The sequence below is a fragment of the Carcharodon carcharias genome, chromosome 15 (assembly GCF_017639515.1).
Source record: "Carcharodon carcharias isolate sCarCar2 chromosome 15, sCarCar2.pri, whole genome shotgun sequence".
In the NCBI taxonomy this organism is placed as follows: Eukaryota; Metazoa; Chordata; class Chondrichthyes; order Lamniformes; family Lamnidae; genus Carcharodon; species Carcharodon carcharias.
Genome location: NC_054481.1, coordinates 126,668,467 through 126,685,426, shown reverse-complemented (window position 1 = coordinate 126,685,426; position 16,960 = coordinate 126,668,467). Strand labels below are relative to the sequence as shown.

Here is a 16,960-nt window from a genome sequence, read left to right as displayed (position 1 = left end):
TCTTCTTCAGAGCTCTGAAGGGTCATGTGATCTCGAAGCATTAACTCTGTTTCTCTCTCCACAGATGCTATCAGACCTGCTGAGTTTTTCCAGAGTTTTCTGTTTTTATCCTTCCAAGTAGTCTTGTCTGGTTTATCATTTCATATCAGAAAATGGGAGCTATATTGTCAGGTGAATGCAGGATATCGCATATTACAATGCAAGGGATTACCAGTCTGCCAAAGCCTCAGAATGGTTTTGTAACTAAATTATACACACAGTGAACTATTGCTAGCATCTGTAAATTCAATGGCAAAAACAAACAGAAAAGTTCTTGCCATTTGAGCTAATGCTCAAGGAACAAAACTGGGAGCATCAAATGGTTTAGTGTCAGTAGTAGACAAAAAAAAAATGGCTGATGTGTTCCTGTTCAGCTCCTCAGGCCAGCAAGACAGTTTCATGACATGAGCTACAGAGACCTCCCTTGGTCAAGAGGGAAGACAGCAGCTCCTCACAAACATAGCGGCTGGTTGCATCTTCAAAGCAATGTGTGTGTGCAAGCTTGTGCATGTGCTTTTGTGCTTCAAAGCAAGAATCAGCTGCTGTAGAAAACAACTAGCTGACAAAAAACACTTCTGAAAAACACACACTGTTATTAAATGTGCAAATCAGCCAGTGCCTTGTGACAAGGAAGCTACACAGATGAATTATCACAAGCTTGTTGGCCAATCAGTGCCAGTATATTGTTAACTTCATGAAATCAGCATCTTGCTGTCTATGTGCCTTTGAGTATCCTTAAGTAATGGCATTTTCACATTACTTGACCAACAAACTCACCTTAGAGAAAGTTAAGTCTAGTACTTATCAGCGCAAGTACCCTTTTAATGACATGATCATTGTCAATTATTGTCAACCAACCTCGTGCCCAGATCATAAAAAAAAAGTGAAGTCTCATTCCTTCAAGTTGCGAATTGTTTTAGGAGATTTTCAAAATTTCCTTGGTCTCTCTTTTTCCCTCTCAGCACTCTTCTTCCCTCTCTGTACCTGACTTACTATTGAAGTCACTCTATCTCAGTCCTTCAGTTTATTATGCAATCCTTTAATCTCATTGGTTTTGGTGATACACTATTTGCCTCATTGTTCATCAAGGTACCAGGTGCCCCATTTCCCTCGCTGTGCCATTATCTGCTCATGTTTACAGCAAAACATTTTTAAAACAACTGTGAGTCTAAGTAATGGGTCAAGCCACCAGATGCTCCACTCCACCAATATCTGGCCAACAGTTTTTTTTATAATTGAGGACTTTTATCAACAAGTCTCCCTCCGATGAAATTGCACTTAATCCACTGGGCAGCACCTTGATTAACCAGCTTTGACAATGCCACATGCAGTGCATTCAATGTCATAACAAGCTGTGTATACAAAAAAAAATTCTCATATTGCCTCCGATTCACTCGCTAATTACCTTCCTTCTGTGTCCTTTACAAAGCAAATTGTGGTGATCTGGGATGCACTGCTTGAAAGATTTAATAACTTTCAAAGAGGAACTGGGTATATACTTGATGGAAAAACAAAGTACAGGGCTAGAGGAAAGGGAAGGGAGTGGGGTTAATTGGATAGCTCTACCAAACAAGCACGATGGGCCAAATGGCAATTTTCTGTGCTGAATCATTCAATGCCTCTATGAATTATCTGAACTGCCAGGGTATCATTGCATAATGAAGCCATGTTAGAAAATGAAAAGGATCTATTTTCAAAAAACGCAATTGTTGAACTATGAACAGCCTGCACTTGAAAGTTTCCCTTGTCTAGTTAGAATGTTCACATTAATGCTTCAATGCCCCAAGGTAATAAGGATCAGGTTTTTTTTTTAAATGAGAAAATGATTGTGGCAAGATTACACCATATAGCTGCAAATTTATTAAAATATTGCAGAATTTAACAGCCTTTCCATAAAGAAACCTTCCAGCTGAAACTTGCAACCTGTCTTGTCATGCCATGTAGCTACATACAAAGTACTCCAGTTGGGTTTCTATTGAAAAATTATGGTCTGACCACACCCTTTTCTGGCAGAGGCAAAATGTATCTAAAATCATATCCATGCAGTAAAACAAGGTGCTCCTATCATCATACTGTCAAAAAGTGCCTCAAGTGAGTACCAAATGAAAACTCAAATCTGTCATCATAAACATTTAATGAATCAAAAGAACGTTAAAAAAGGGGGCGCTGGAAAACTCAGAAAAAGGGGTCAAAAAGCGTTTGACCAGATTAGAATATTAAAAGGACAAAACTAAAAGCATCAAATTCTCAAAATGAAATGTCACTGTAGTATTTCAGAAAAAAATCACAGTGGAATCCTTGCTCTCAGGTTTTCTAACAGAAAGACCTCAAAGCCAAGAACTTCATTACTAGAAATTCCTAAGATTGCCACCCACTCTACCCACCCCCACCAAACAATCCATCTACTGGAAAAACTTTTTTTTTTAAAATGAGGTCATAGTAACATTGCATTCAACCCTTACCTGCACAAAGGTTTTGTCTGCTTCTCGACGACGGAGCTGATGGTCGAAGAGAATTGCCCGAATCTGCCGGTCCTGGTGCTTGATATAATATTCCACCGCTGTCTGACAGGGACGGCATAGCTTGTAAGTCTGTTCGAGATGGTGTTTATATACCTCAATCTCTTCTTCGTACTTATCCTAAGAGATACAAGAAAAAGTTGGATGTTAACCAGACAACCATTGGACGATGCACATTTTGTAAAGACGTAACTTGGTTGCATCCAGATGCAACAGGACAGATTGAGGTTGGCTTGAGTGGGCAGGATGTTGACAACTCACTGACTAGGTTCAAATAAAGAACACACACCTAGGTGGTCTGCAGCAAAACGTAATACAAACCCAAGAAATAAGAACCCGAGTCTTCAAGAGGGAGGAAAGGCATGAAGGACATTTTAATACAACTACTAAAAATTAAAGTGAGATAGGAATATCACACCTTGGAAGTTAAATTGCACATCTGATGCCCGTGTCTTCAATTTATTCACCGTTTAGATTTGTTCATCAGAGATCACCCAAACCAAAAAGACACGTTTAAGATTGGCACATCATAACTAAATCAACAAACTGTTGTGCCATAGTCATGAAGTCTTTCAAAATAGATTTACACAAGTTTAAATTACATATATTTTTGGGTCAATTGAATACATTCCTGGAAACCAAACTATAACAACTTTGCATTTATGTACCATCTTTAACATAGGGGCCTATGTGCTTCAAAGGATCAACCAAAATCTGACAAAGTCACATGAGACATTAGGACAGGTGATCAAAAGCTTGGCCAAAGAGGTAGGAATTTAAGGGACATCTTAAAAGTAAGAGAGTGCACAAGAAAGAGACAGGGAGAAAAGAGACAGGAGAGTTTAAGAAAGGAATTCCAGAATTTAGGGCCTAGGCAGCTGAAAACAATGCTGCAGTGATGGGAACTGGGGTTGAGCAAATGGAATGCGTAGTTCTCAGAGTTGTAGGAGGAAATATTTGAAACCAAAGGTGGGAATTTTAACTTTGAGACTTTGAGGCATTTCCACACCAGGAACCAATGCAAGCCAGCAGGCACAGGAGTAACAGGAGCACAGAACTCGATGCAAATTAGGATACGGGTGGCCGAGTTCGAGTGAGTTCAAGCTTACAGAAGACTGGAGGCCATCCAGGAGAAATCCACATAAGAAGAGTTTGCTTGCCCAGCTTAAGAGTGCACATCCCATTTCTGTTAAAAAACACAGACCAAACATCCTCCACGTAACAGTTTCTCTTTTTGGCCATAGATCAACCTCACCCCCTGGTCTTGGATTTGCGTATAGCTTCCAAGCAATTCTGAACCAAGACTGAGAACAGTTTGGGGGAAGTCTTTAAATTGCACGCAAGTAAATGATTGCACAACATTCCTTCTCCCTCACCCCCTGCCCAAGCCAATATTATAAAATCTTGACGAGTTACTTTAGAAATATAAAGTTAAAAGTAACAAAATTTGCAGTCACATTCTGTTATTTGACAGAAAGCTTTGGACTTATATCAGGTGTTGTTATCCTTAGTGAGATGTTATTACACAGTACCTGTACAGACAGTCCATCCTTAAAAATAAAGCACACTTCATCTCAATGAAAGTGGTCAAAAACCATCTCGCTGAAGGCCTCACAAACACGGTTTAGAACCTGTATCCTTTGCTTTGCCTCAACCGTGGAGACTTTCTAAATTATCTGACAACTTCAGAAGCCCTAACACTATTTATCCACAATGCCTCAAATTAATCCACCTTAATTACCACTACCAAAAAAATTTCCTCACACGTAGAGGCGCTAGACAACGTTACGTGGGTTCCACAAGCTGAAGCTATGCCACTGTCAAAAATCTGTCAGCAGGTCTCAGACGCCCAGCTCCTTAAAAGCATTTTGGAGCTTTTCACAAAATTGATTGGTCTCTAGATATGAAATGGAATAGTCACTTGTAAAACACACACACACACACACACACACACACACAGTATTCAATTCTGAATGTCGATAAATACAGGTTTGATGTGTAAATAAAACAGGGTCTTTAATGTAAAGGTAAATAAACATTAAGACAAGCATTTTGAAGTGGGGGTCGAGAACTAGACCTGTGCTAAACATATTTTCCACCGTGTTTTCTCCCGCCCTTTTCTAAAGGAACTGCGTGTGGAGCTCCCTGCCTGCCAGCAGGCTTCAGCATCCAACCCAAGTGGTCACTCTCAAACGCGCAGCTTAGACAATGACAGTCAACAGACAACAGGCATTCAACCAGGCAGGGGCACCAAAGTCAAATCCAGTCCTATCCCTATCCAAATGCTCATTTCCACGCTACGTCACTCAACAGCAACCAGGCTCAGGAATTATGGCTGTCATGGGAGCAGCACTCTTGCCTCAGAGTCAGAAGGTTGCGGGTTCAAGACCACTCCAGAAACCTGAGTACATAGTCCAGGCTAACCACAAATCCACACTCCAGTTCAGTACCGAGAGACAGCTGTACCGTTGAATTCAGATGAGATGTTAGACTGAGGTTTCGTTTGCCCTCTCAAGTGGATGTAACTGGTTCTATGCCACTATTTTGAAGAGGAGATGATCCCAGTGATCTTTGGTCAATATTTATCCCTCAACCAGCATCATTAAAACAAATGATTTGGTCATTATCGCATTAGGATCTTGTTGTTGACAAACTGACTGCCACAATACAACAGGGATTACACTTCTTTGGATGTGGAGCATTTGGAATGTCCTCAGGTTGTGAAAGATGCTTATATAAATGCAAACGTAAGATGATGGAATCAGAATCCATAGTACTTTCAAAAGGCAATTGGATATATATTTGAAGCAACCTAATTTGCAGGATTATGGGGAGAAAATGTTGGACGAATTAGGACAGCTCTTTCAAAGAGTTGGCACAGCAAGCATAGTCCAAATGGCCTCCTTTAGTGTTGTAAGATTCTATGATTTTAAATCTATTTTTCTGGCTGGTTTACCCTTGCTCCAGCTCAAGAACAATGCTGTAGTATCCAAACTAAACTTTCTGTAGTCATTTTGAAATGGCTGAGAAAGAGCTGGCTGAATACAGTTTATACAAACTACTTTTGTCTTGCAATGCACTTTGATGATTAGTAAATTTACTGAAAACAGACAATGCGTTGATCAAAGTGCACTTAAAAAGAGGGAAAAATTTACACATCATGGTTGTTAAGTGCCATTATTTCAAAAATTCAACCATCCAACAGATGAATCAGAACTGGCAGCTACAGATTTGTTTAATATCATTTGTCATTATATATAACGCACACACACACACACACACAGACACACATGCTAAAACCTTTGAACAAGTACCAATGATTCAATTACAGGTTTAGTGTAGAATTGCAACACAAACCATCTCCTAATCAATGCTAATTAAAAATATGGTGATCCAAGCACAGGACACCCACAAGCTATATAGATAATAGCAGTCAACCACAAATAGATCAGCCCTCCCTTTCACTGCTGCATCAACATCTTCCCCATTTCCAGTCCTTGATAAGTTATAGTTTCAGAGATGTCACTCAACTTTTGTTATTTCGCCTGTGTGACTGTGACATATTTTTCAACCAATTAGTGTCTCTCAGATTCAGTTGCTTGAAGGATTTTTAAACTTATCTTGATTTTGTCTTGAAAATCCATTATTGCATATATAAAAAAAGAATGACTGAACACCAATAGTTTAAACACCATGAAATATCAAGCTTAACTTGGTACTTAAATTCACTGACATCTGGCCAATAGATTTTTGTTTTTTTTTTCAGGGAAGCTCTTGCATTGCAGGAATAGACTGAAGGCCCCAATAATCGGGATGATTAGTTTTGCATATGGTCTAAAGTTACACCAAGCTTCAGTGCTGTAAGGAGCAGTGAAAATGGATTATTTAAACAAAATAAATGTAATCCTTGACTAATACTTTTATCTCAAGCGATCAGCTTATGATAAAGGGACAACTGACTATTTTATCAGTTTACACAGAAACATTTCCAACTATTTGATCCATTGAGCAGTGAGCCAGGGCAAGTGATTGCCAGAGTAGAACCGCAATTTGTTGTAGCATGATTTGGATTTAAGGCCCCATTACTGGAATGTTGCACTGAAAATCCCTGAGGGCAGTGAATATACTGATTTGAGATCAGAGCAATAAAAATATCAGTTGTCACAACAAAATTGTTCACCCAAGCAATGGGCCACATCTCAGATTCACAGTTATACTGTATTTTGGGACATAGTGCTGAGAATTCTCCGCTCTCCGGATTAAATATTGGGAAGACCAAAGCCATTGCTTTCAGTACCCCCTCCCAAATTCTGTATCCCAGCTACTGACTCCATCTGTCCCCTGGCAGCAGTCTGTTCACGATCTTAGTGTCATATTTGGCTCTGAGATGAGTGTCCAGCCACATATTCATTCTATCACTAAGACTGCTATTTTCATCTCTATAACATTGCCCAACTTCCCTTGTCTCAGCTGATCCGCCGTTGAAACCTTCATCAATGCCTTTGCTACCTCTAGACAACTATTCCAACACACTATTGGCTGGTGTCTGATATTCTACATCCAATCCTCCCCTCCGACACACAACTGTAAACTTGAGGCCAAAACTCTGCCTCTTATGTCTTAACTCTCACCAAGTCCTGTTCATTTATCACCCCGGTTGCTTGCTGACCTACACTGGCTTCTGATCAAGTAACTTCGAATTTAAATTTGGCATCCTCCTTGCGAAATCTGTCCATGATCTTGCCCTTCCTGATCTGTAATCTCCTAGCCCCACAACCCACCGAGATGTTTGTACTCTAATTCTGGTCTCTTATGCATCCCCGATTTTAGTTGCTCCAACAGTAATGACCATGCCTTTAGTTGCCTAGGCCCCAAGCCCTGGATTTCCCACCCTACACTTCTCCATTTCACTTCCCTCCTTTAAGACACTCCTTAAGACCTACCTCTTTGACCAACCTTTTGGTCATCTGACTCAATATATCCTTATGTGGCTTTGTGTCAGTTTATTTTATAATGCTCCCATGAAATGCCTTGGGATATTTTATTACACTTGAGGCACAATGTAAATAATTTGTTGTTGATGAGATGATCAACTGGAGCTATTGTTGTGCATTTCTCTGGCATTTGGCTTTAGAACAATATTGGTACAATACTCAAACTCGGTCTTAAAGTGGCTGCGAAGACGATGAAAAGATTTTGGGGAAAACTTTTTTTTAAATCACTTTCTAATACAAAAATGCAATCTCTTCCATTGGGTTTAATCAGTCTTGTGATATGGGCATTGCTTGCAAGGCCTGCATTTATTCCCCATCTACTGGTAGCCTGAGAGGGTGGTGATGAACTGTCTAACTGCGCGACTTGCTAGGCCACTTTTTTTTTTCAAAAAGGTTAATTCGTTCACAGAGCATGGGTACCCCCTGGCTCAGCCAGCATTTGTTACCCATCCCTAATTGCCCTCAAGAAGGCACTGGCGAGCTATCTTATTGAACCGCTGCAGTCCATGTGGTGTAGGGAAACCCAGTGCTGTCAGGGAGGGTGTTCTGGGATTTTGACCCAGTGACAGTGAAAGAACGGCGACGTAGCTCCTGGTCAGGATGGTGTAGCTTAGAGGGGCTGTGTTCCCAAGCACCTGCCTTCCTTCTTCTAGTTGGTAGCGGTCGTGGATTTAGAAGGTGCTGTCGAAGGAGCCCTGGTGAGTTGCTGCAGTGCATCTTGTGGATGGCACTTCTGCCGTTGTGCGTCGGAGGTAGAAGGACTGAATGTTTAAGGTGGTGTATAGGGTGCCAATCAAGTGGGCTGCTGTGCCCTGGATGGTGTCAAGCTTCGAGTGTTTTGGAGCCACACTCATCCAGGTAAGTGGAGTGGGGAGTTATGAGTCAGCCAAATTGCTGTGGGTGTACAGTCACATTTAAGCCAGACAGGGTAAGGATGGCAGATTTTGTTTCTCGAAGGATAGTGAGCCACCTGTATTTTTTTTTTAAAAATGACAATCTAACAACTTCATGGTAACTTAGTCTTTTTTAAATTCTAGATTTCTTAAACTATCCTTCTATTATTCTTGCAAGTATTAGATCTGTCTATTCATTCACTGTAACAAATCTTTGAAACCTGTGCAAAAACAAAAACAGAATTACCTGGAAAAACTCAGCAGGTCTGGCAGCATCGGCGGAGAAGAAAAGAGTTGACGGTTTGAGTCCTCATGACCCTTCAACAGAACCAGGTGAATTCAAGGAAGGGGTGAAATCATGAGGACTCGAAACGTCAACTCTTTTCTTTTCCGCCAATGCTGCCAGACCTGCTGAGTTTTTCCAGGTAATTCTGTTTTTGTTTTGGATTTCCAGCATCCACAGTTTTTTGTTTTTATCTTTGAAACCTGTGGTTTACTAACTCAAAAACAAAATACTGCGGATGCTGGAAATCTGAAATAAGAATAAAAAATGCTGGAAACACTCAGGTCTGGCAGCATCTGTGGCGAGAGAGAGTTGATGTTTCGGGTCCCCCACAGATGCTGCCAGACCTGAATATTTTCAATGTTTTCTGTTTTTTATGGTATACTGATGATGTTCACCATTAATGAGTTGCACATAAAACTGAACATTACATATAAAGAAACAGGACTAGGATTAAAATTCTCAAGGTGCAATGCTGAGATGTGAAGTCAATTCACTGCAACATTGTTACTCCAGGACTCTGGATTACTAGTCCAATAACAAAAAGACTCAGGAAAGAGGAGGAGGAGGAGCTGGCTATTCAGCCCTTTGGGCCCGCTCCACCATTCAATAAGATCATGGTTGACCTGCTATCTCAGCTACACCTTCCCACACTACCCCCATAAATCCTGATGCCCTTAGTACCTGAAACTTAAATCTCTGACTTAAATATATGACATAGCCACAACACTTCTGTATCCTTCGTCATTTTCCCCTTCATCCAGGCCCTGTTTTTAAACAGTGTCAGGCTTCAGCAATTACAAATGCGCCAAACTAAATGAGCGATTTCCTACTCAATATACAGTTTTGTTTTTCATTTATGTCTTTTCGTTTCTTTATTGCATATTTGGTGCTTATGGGAAATAGTTTACCTTCTTCCATACTGAATGATTTTTCAACAAACATTAGCTGTGAGAAAAGTGGGTCAGGAAATTAATCATCACCGCTTTGATGCGCCAACAGTTCGTACAATTCAAATTTTTGTTGCAGATGTCATGTCCACCAGCTCATAACAAAGCTGAAAGAATAGCCATGTCATTTTAGATCTAAGCAGATGTTGAGTCACGTCCAAATGACAGCGACCAGCAGCAGTCACTCAATAGCATGGTCAACTTATAGGGTGATGATATGTGGCCATTATATACAATAGGAAGCATGAAAATGAGCTCCTACAAAACGAAATGCATTGAATCCCACAATAGCTGATGAAAATGTAATGCACTAAGGCATGGAGATAACTCTGCTTCAAAGGCAAGACCTTTGAAATGAAGTCAGTGTGAAAATTCCATCATGCTATAGTTAATAGTAAAAAGAAGTCCATTTTCCAAGTTTCTCCTGCTACGAATTCCAATTAGGCCTACAATCTGGTCCTGTTTCTTTATATATAATGTTCAGTTTAAAACCTTTTATGTGCACCTCATTAATGGTGAACATCATCAGTATACCGTAAAAAACAGAAAACGCTGAAAATACTCAGGTCTGGCAGAATCTGTGGGGGACCCGAAACATCAACTCTCTCTCTCCACAGGTGCTGCCAGACCTGAGTGTTTCCAGCATCTTTTCTTATTTCAGATTTCCAGCATCCGCAGTATTTTGCTTTTGAGTTAGTAAGCCACAGGTTTCACAGATTTGTTACAGTGGATGAATAGACAGATCTAATACTTGCAGCAATAGTAGAGGGATGTAAAATTTATCCCTTTTTTTGCAATAACTAACACCTTCAGCACCATTCTTCAATCAAAAATCACCATTTCACTTTAACTAGAGCACCCTCTACTGTAATAGAAATGTTACTGCTATCTTTACTGATATAGTAACTGATCATTCCAAGTTACAGCTCGTCTAGCAGTGACTGATGCTGAATGATCACACCGTATGAAGCTTGTGTTTCCTGTTTACAGCAGCCAATAAAATGCATAAGGCTGCACTTATCAATTTTCCCATTTTAAAGCAAAATTAACTCCAAATTACAGGGCACGTTCAATAGTGCTGCTCCAAAATGAAAGTTTATTTTCTATCACTGAACTGAGAATACAAGATTATATCTTATTTAAAATGAGCCGCATGCCATGATGCTTTAAAACAACTGGCATTTATATGGCGCTTTTTAAACTTAGTGAAACATCCCAAAGCACTACAAGGAGGGTGACCAATCAAAATTCAACACAGCCATGTAAGATGATGTTGGGGCAAGTAGCCAAAAGTCTTGGTCAGAAGTGAATTTTAAGGCACATCTTAAAAGGGTGAAAGGCGATGATGTTTAGGGAGGGAATTCAACAGCTTAGGGCCTAGGCAGCTACCAGTGGTGGAGTGATGAAAATCAGGAATGTGCAAGAAGTCAGGATTAGGGAAGTGCAGAGATCCTAAAGGGTTGGAAGGCTGGTTACAAATGTAGATAGGGAGGGGCAAAGCCAATGAGGGACTTGAAATCAAGGATGAGAATTTAAAAATCAAAGTGCTTTTGGATCAGGAGCCAACGTAGGTCTGCAAACAGAGGGGTGATGGGTGAACAGGACTTGGCGTGAGATATTATTGGCAGGGTTCGGATGAGCTGAAGTTTACAGAGGAGGCTGGCCAGGGGAGCACTGGAATGGTCAGCTGAATAGTTACCTTGTGTGATCATGTTAATTGCCCTTGTTATTCAGGATCTAAATAGGGCCTGCTATAATATTCATCCAAGTACAAAACACTTGACAAGAGTACAGCTGAGTATTTCATTTATCATGCACAATGCATATCTAGTTTTATAGTAGGTTTTAAGGAGGGTCAGAATTGTAACTTGGGACATCTACCAGGCTTCAGTGTTCAACTCTGAGCAAATACCGTGGAGTATTTACCACACTCCACCCCCAAAGAATTCAAATAAGGTCATCTGCAATTTTCTTGGAACTTATATTTATATCCCATCTTTCACAACCTCAAGAAATCCCAAAGCACTTTATAGCTAATTAAGTATTTCTGAAGTGTAGTCAGTGTTGCAAGAGAAAGCCAATGATTCCAACACAAAATTTACTATTTAAACTAAAACCCCAAGTACATATGCAAATAACTATATTCTGGCACCCAATGAGAATGCTTACACTGCCAAGCCAGCAAGAATTTAACATTGCTGAGCCCATAAAAATAATACACATTATGGTATGGACACAATACACTTTGTTTGCAAAGAAAGAAATCTTCCTTTCTCTATACAGTATACTATACCATGGCAATGCCTGCAGAGAAAAGCATAGTTTAGTTATGGCATACTAAGGCTTACAGAGAGGACAGTGCTGCTAAATTGCACTTACTCCTTGGCAGCAAACTGTATTTATATCAAATTACTATTAAACTGAGGACCTGCAGGTAAGTGCAAAAATGTGCAGAAGTGTTTAAAGCCTATATATCTGTAGCTTAATCCAAGCGGCAACTGATTTGGTGGAATGGCCAACAGCTTACATTTACATAATTGCCTAAAATGCTCAGAGACGATTAAGGGTAAAATGGAAGTCAAGGCAAGGGGGGAGATATTAGAAGGGATGATGCAAAAATGGAGTCAAAGATGTAGGTTTTAAGGAGGGTTTAAAACAAGAGGAAAAAGAGCAGGAGAGATGGAGGGCTGCTTCTATTTCTTGTGGTTTTTAGGGAGGGAATGCCAGAGGGTGAGGTTTGGGCAGCTGAAGGCACAGCCCACATAGGTAACAGGAAGGGTGGTGGAATGCACAAGAGCCAAAAAAATTACCCCAATCTGACAACTATCAAGAGCAAGCAATCTGTACTTGTTGCACCTCTGAGCAGGATTATTATTATACTCTTCCCACCTCTCCATTTTGAAATCAAGGCCAATTGTACTGCCCCCAATACCAATTTATCCTCTCCCAAGATCCCGATGGGGTTGAGTTGCTAACCTCCCTCTGGAATCTACAGGCTTTTCAAACTCAAACTCAATAGCATCTCATTCACTATCTGGTCTTTTTGCTTTCAACCTCCATGGATTCTTGTACTAGAGGGCTAGCTTTTTGCTCAAACTTCTCAATAAATAAAATGTGTAAATTGGCTCTCGTGCACTGAAGACCAAAATTCTCACCTCCGTAAGTAGCACTGAAGATTTGACCATGTCAAAGGCAAAGGGCTATCGAATATTAACAACACATTATCATACTTTTGGGGTGCTGGATAAATCAAACCCATGGCAATTCTGACAACTGAGAAAGAAGTGAAGCCTCATGTCCGTCAGATTTGGAGATTAATAAACACAGCCTGGAACATAAATCTCTTGACTAAAACTAGCGCTAGGTGCAGGGCAGTTTTCCAACATACAAGCTTCAATAAATTTAATTCCGATTCAGCATTAAAGTTCCAATAAATTCAACTCCCTCAAAACAAACAAAAAAGGTTTCGGCCAAAAAAAACCCATTAGACATAAGGTATATTCCCTGGTAGAAAGAATGGCTACACAACAGAAATGCCACTTCATTTGAAGGTGGGAAGAGGTAGGGAGGAAGTTCATGGCTTAATTCAAATTGTTCCAGCATTTCTTATTGATCCTAGCTGTTCCATAGTAGGCACTGGATGATTGAACTAATATGTTGATGGCAACGTATGAAGAAATTGTTAACTTATTTTTTTAATTCATGCATGTGGATGTGGTCAGCATTATTATTCATTCATTGGAGGTGGGTTTCACTGGCAAGGCCAGCATTTATTACCCATCCTTAATTGTCCTGGAGGTAATGGTTAGCCACTTTCTTGAATATAACTGAATGCCTTGCTAAGCCATTTCAGAAAGCAGTTAAGGGTCAATCATATTGCTGTGGGTCTGGGGTCATGGGCCTGATCAGGTAAGGGTGGCAGATTTCCTTCCCTGAAAAAGGACATGAATGAACCAGATGAATTTTTAATGACAATCTGGTAGTTTCATGGCCACTGTCACTGGTACTAGCTTTTTATTCCAGATTTACTTAATAAATTGAATTTAAGTTCTCTTAGCAGCTGTTGTGGCATTTGAACTTTCTCAACAGATCATTAGTCCACACCTCTGGAATACTAGTCTAATAACAGCAGCACTATGGTACCATATCCAAAAGAGATTTTGTTCAGTTTCATATTATACCTACATACACAAGGAATGGGGTTATTCAATGGCATAAGATGATAATAAAAACATAACTATGGTTACTGGGATGCACACCATGTGTATCCTCAAAAGAAACGTTCCCAAGATTAGTCTCATCAGCATTTTGCTAACATAGAAAATCCTGTCACGGGCAGATATAAAAACTTTAAAAATTAAATAAAAGGGACGTGCAAGTCCATCATTTCATAAGTGAGATAGTACAGGGAGCCATGATCCTGATTTTCCAAAGGATGTGCAAAGGGAAACAACAGGAATGAAGCTGTTAACTGGATCTAGGATTCACAGATGAGCCTCAAGGCTCCAAAGCCTTAAGGGTTTAATACAGTTGCTGGAAATAAATTCCCACCTCGTCCCTGGGTACAAAGGATGCCAACTGCTTGATCTTCAGGGGCTGGTTATTGTTGCATTTCTTGCAGAAGAGAATTTGCCCATTTGGCCACTGTTGAATTTTGGAAGCTTGTGAGGGTGTTGCCCAGCTGGTCACCATGTGATTCAGATGTTCCATGTACTGAGCAGGAATCGGCTTATTGTAGTCTCCATTCTGAAAGAAAGCACAGAGTAACTTTTACACTTATGGGTACAAATCCGAGAAAATCATTATTAAGCTATGCTGAATTTGGTCAGATATTCTCACAGAAGACTGAGTGTTCTTTACCCTTTGTTTTATATCAAATGTTATTTGCCCTTTTACCCCCTTTCCAACATACTCAAACCACACTTACAAGGATCAATTACTTTAAAACTCAAAGGGCAGAGTCTTCTATTCGGCGAGTGGGGGCGGCGGGGGCTCGATCGCCATGTGAAATGACGTGGGATGATGTTGAGCGTGCATCCCAACGTCGCCCCGCGTCATTTAGATTTTCAGTTCAGCAGGCGCAGCACCGAATCGGCTGCGCGCCCGCCCAACTGTCAAAGACCTATTAAGGCCATTAAAACATTAACATGATTAATGGACCTGCCTGTCCAACCTTAAGGTTGGCGGACAGGCCGGGAGCCCAGGCGGGCTTCTGAAAAAACATGAAACTTCATCCACGGGCAGCATGAGGTTTCATGAGGGTATTAAGAAATTAACACGTCCCAGCTCATGTGAGGGTGACATCAGTAATTATTTCCCCCCTTCTTCAATGAAACTTTCAAGCCTGAGCCGATCTCTGAGGCAGCACTTTGCATAGCGCTTCCTGGCACAGGTCATGCTGAGCGGGCCTTAATTGGCCCACCCATGTAAGATGGGGGGGCGCCGATCAGGAACCCGCCCCCTCCCGCACAACCCCCCCCCCCCACCCGACCTGGGGTGGGGGGGTGGGGACAGAGAGATCCTGCCCAAAGAAACACAGGCAGGGCCTGGGCAGAGATGGTATTGTATGTGGGAGGGTCTAAATACAAGATAAGCAGTTACACCTGCTGGCAAAGGGGAGAGAGGGCAAGATGTTGAATTCTAGTGACACCTGTTCAGTTTGGTTATTAAATAAGAGTGTAAGCATCCCCATTTTTAATTCCAACTCATTATTTGTAAAGAGGTTGATGAGTAATTTTTATTTAACCAAAGTGATATTGTTGAAAACATTTTTAGCTATATTTAAGCATCTCAAGACAGAAAGTTAACCAGAACTATTTCCTCAAAAAAAAAACAGAACAGACTGCTCTCAATTCAGGGATTGCAGCAATGAAATTCTAGGAATTATATTAATTTCTAACACAGCAAAACATCGCCAGACAGCAATTCACTGCTCATCATCATTTAGCTTTCTGCCATTTTCGTCACCGATAATCTGGGGAGCTGTCACACAAAACAAAGCGCACATGGTGTCTGACTCCAGGCCATGTTGCTTAATTTTACTGCACTTCAACCTTTTGTTGCAGTTTGTCCTTTGAGACCATTTACAAAGCCTCTGCTCCTTTTCAGGTAAAACAGTCTGACTAGTATGCTGTAATGGATTTCTGTTAATGTCCCAATGTTGTTTTGCATTAAACTGATTGCTGCATCAAATATTTAACAGAAAGCTGTAATCAAAGCACAGAACAATTTTAACTGAGGTTGGCAGGCAACACATCTGCCCTTTATTTGCCCTACTTAAACCAACTAGAGGGGGAAGAGAGAGGGAGTACGTTAAGATAGCAGCCTAACAGTTCACTTATACCTCTGCCTCTAGAAGGTAATCCTGCTAATAAAACAAGGTGAGTGCATGTCTCAGCAAACGGCCTTTTTCCTGATGCCACAGTTTGGCACTGGGTCCAACTTAGCATAGCCATTTAATAAAGGGATCTTGTCAACAGCTAGAAACCACTTTACAGATCTTACCAAAGGCTTTAACGCAACTGTTATCTTTTTCATCGTCGGGGTGGAGAGGGTTGTGCGGTCAGAATGAGAGGTCAAGCTCAAGATCATGTCACTGAATCTATCCCCAGTACCTGGGCTGAATTCTGCTCAAGGCAAGTTTAGTCAAGCTGAAGGACAGCTTCCACTGCATGAAGCTTTAAAGTGTAAGTGGGCTTTTAAGGCTCTGCAGTTGTAATTTTTTAAAAACTGAGTAGTTAGGTCTGTCATTCACACAAGTAGTTACTAGCCATGCCAACACTTCAACATGATCCCTGTGCAAATAATGACAATTTGCAGCGCACTTTGATCTTTACAGCTTAGACTTATGGCTGCAATTTCAAGCTCTGAAATCCAAGTCAACAAAACTCATTTATACAGATAAGCATGACCATGTAAATACACAACCAGAAAGACTTGACATTTTCCCCATTGTATGATATTTCTGAAATTCTAAGAGATTCACCACCATTAATCCAATCACCGATTGATACATCAGACTTAAATCTATCCTTCACCAGTTTAAACCTGTATCCTCTTTTCCTACTCTTGCATTTTAATTTTAAACGCTCCAGGTTTACCTTTTCCATCCTTTTAACTATCTTATGCGTTTTTATAAAATCATATCAAGAAAACTCTTGAAGACTTATTTTTTAATGCTTAGAGACCAGCCTTGTGGCACATCATTGCCTCCAGCCATTGAATGTCTCTTGTTTCGTGATGACCAGGATTGGATGTAGTATCCAAGGTGTGGCCCATCTAG

General features: G+C 40.6%; 1 protein-coding gene across 6 annotated transcripts in view; it reads right to left on the bottom strand.

Annotated features, from left to right (window-relative positions):
* Positions 1-16,960, bottom strand: part of tmem201 (transmembrane protein 201) — a 187,327-nt gene that overhangs the window by 131,307 nt on the left and 39,060 nt on the right. For all 6 annotated transcript variants that reach the window (XR_005945309.1, XM_041206450.1, XM_041206449.1 and 3 more), the window contains exons 3-4: positions 14,230-14,424; positions 2,502-2,678 (exon numbers count right to left, since the gene is read on the bottom strand). Coding sequence is in view for 5 of the 6 variants with exons in the window: in XM_041206449.1 (XP_041062383.1) it covers positions 2,502-2,678; positions 14,230-14,424 (372 nt within the window). In the remaining variant the exon portion in view is untranslated. The remainder of the gene's footprint in view (positions 1-2,501; positions 2,679-14,229; positions 14,425-16,960) is intronic.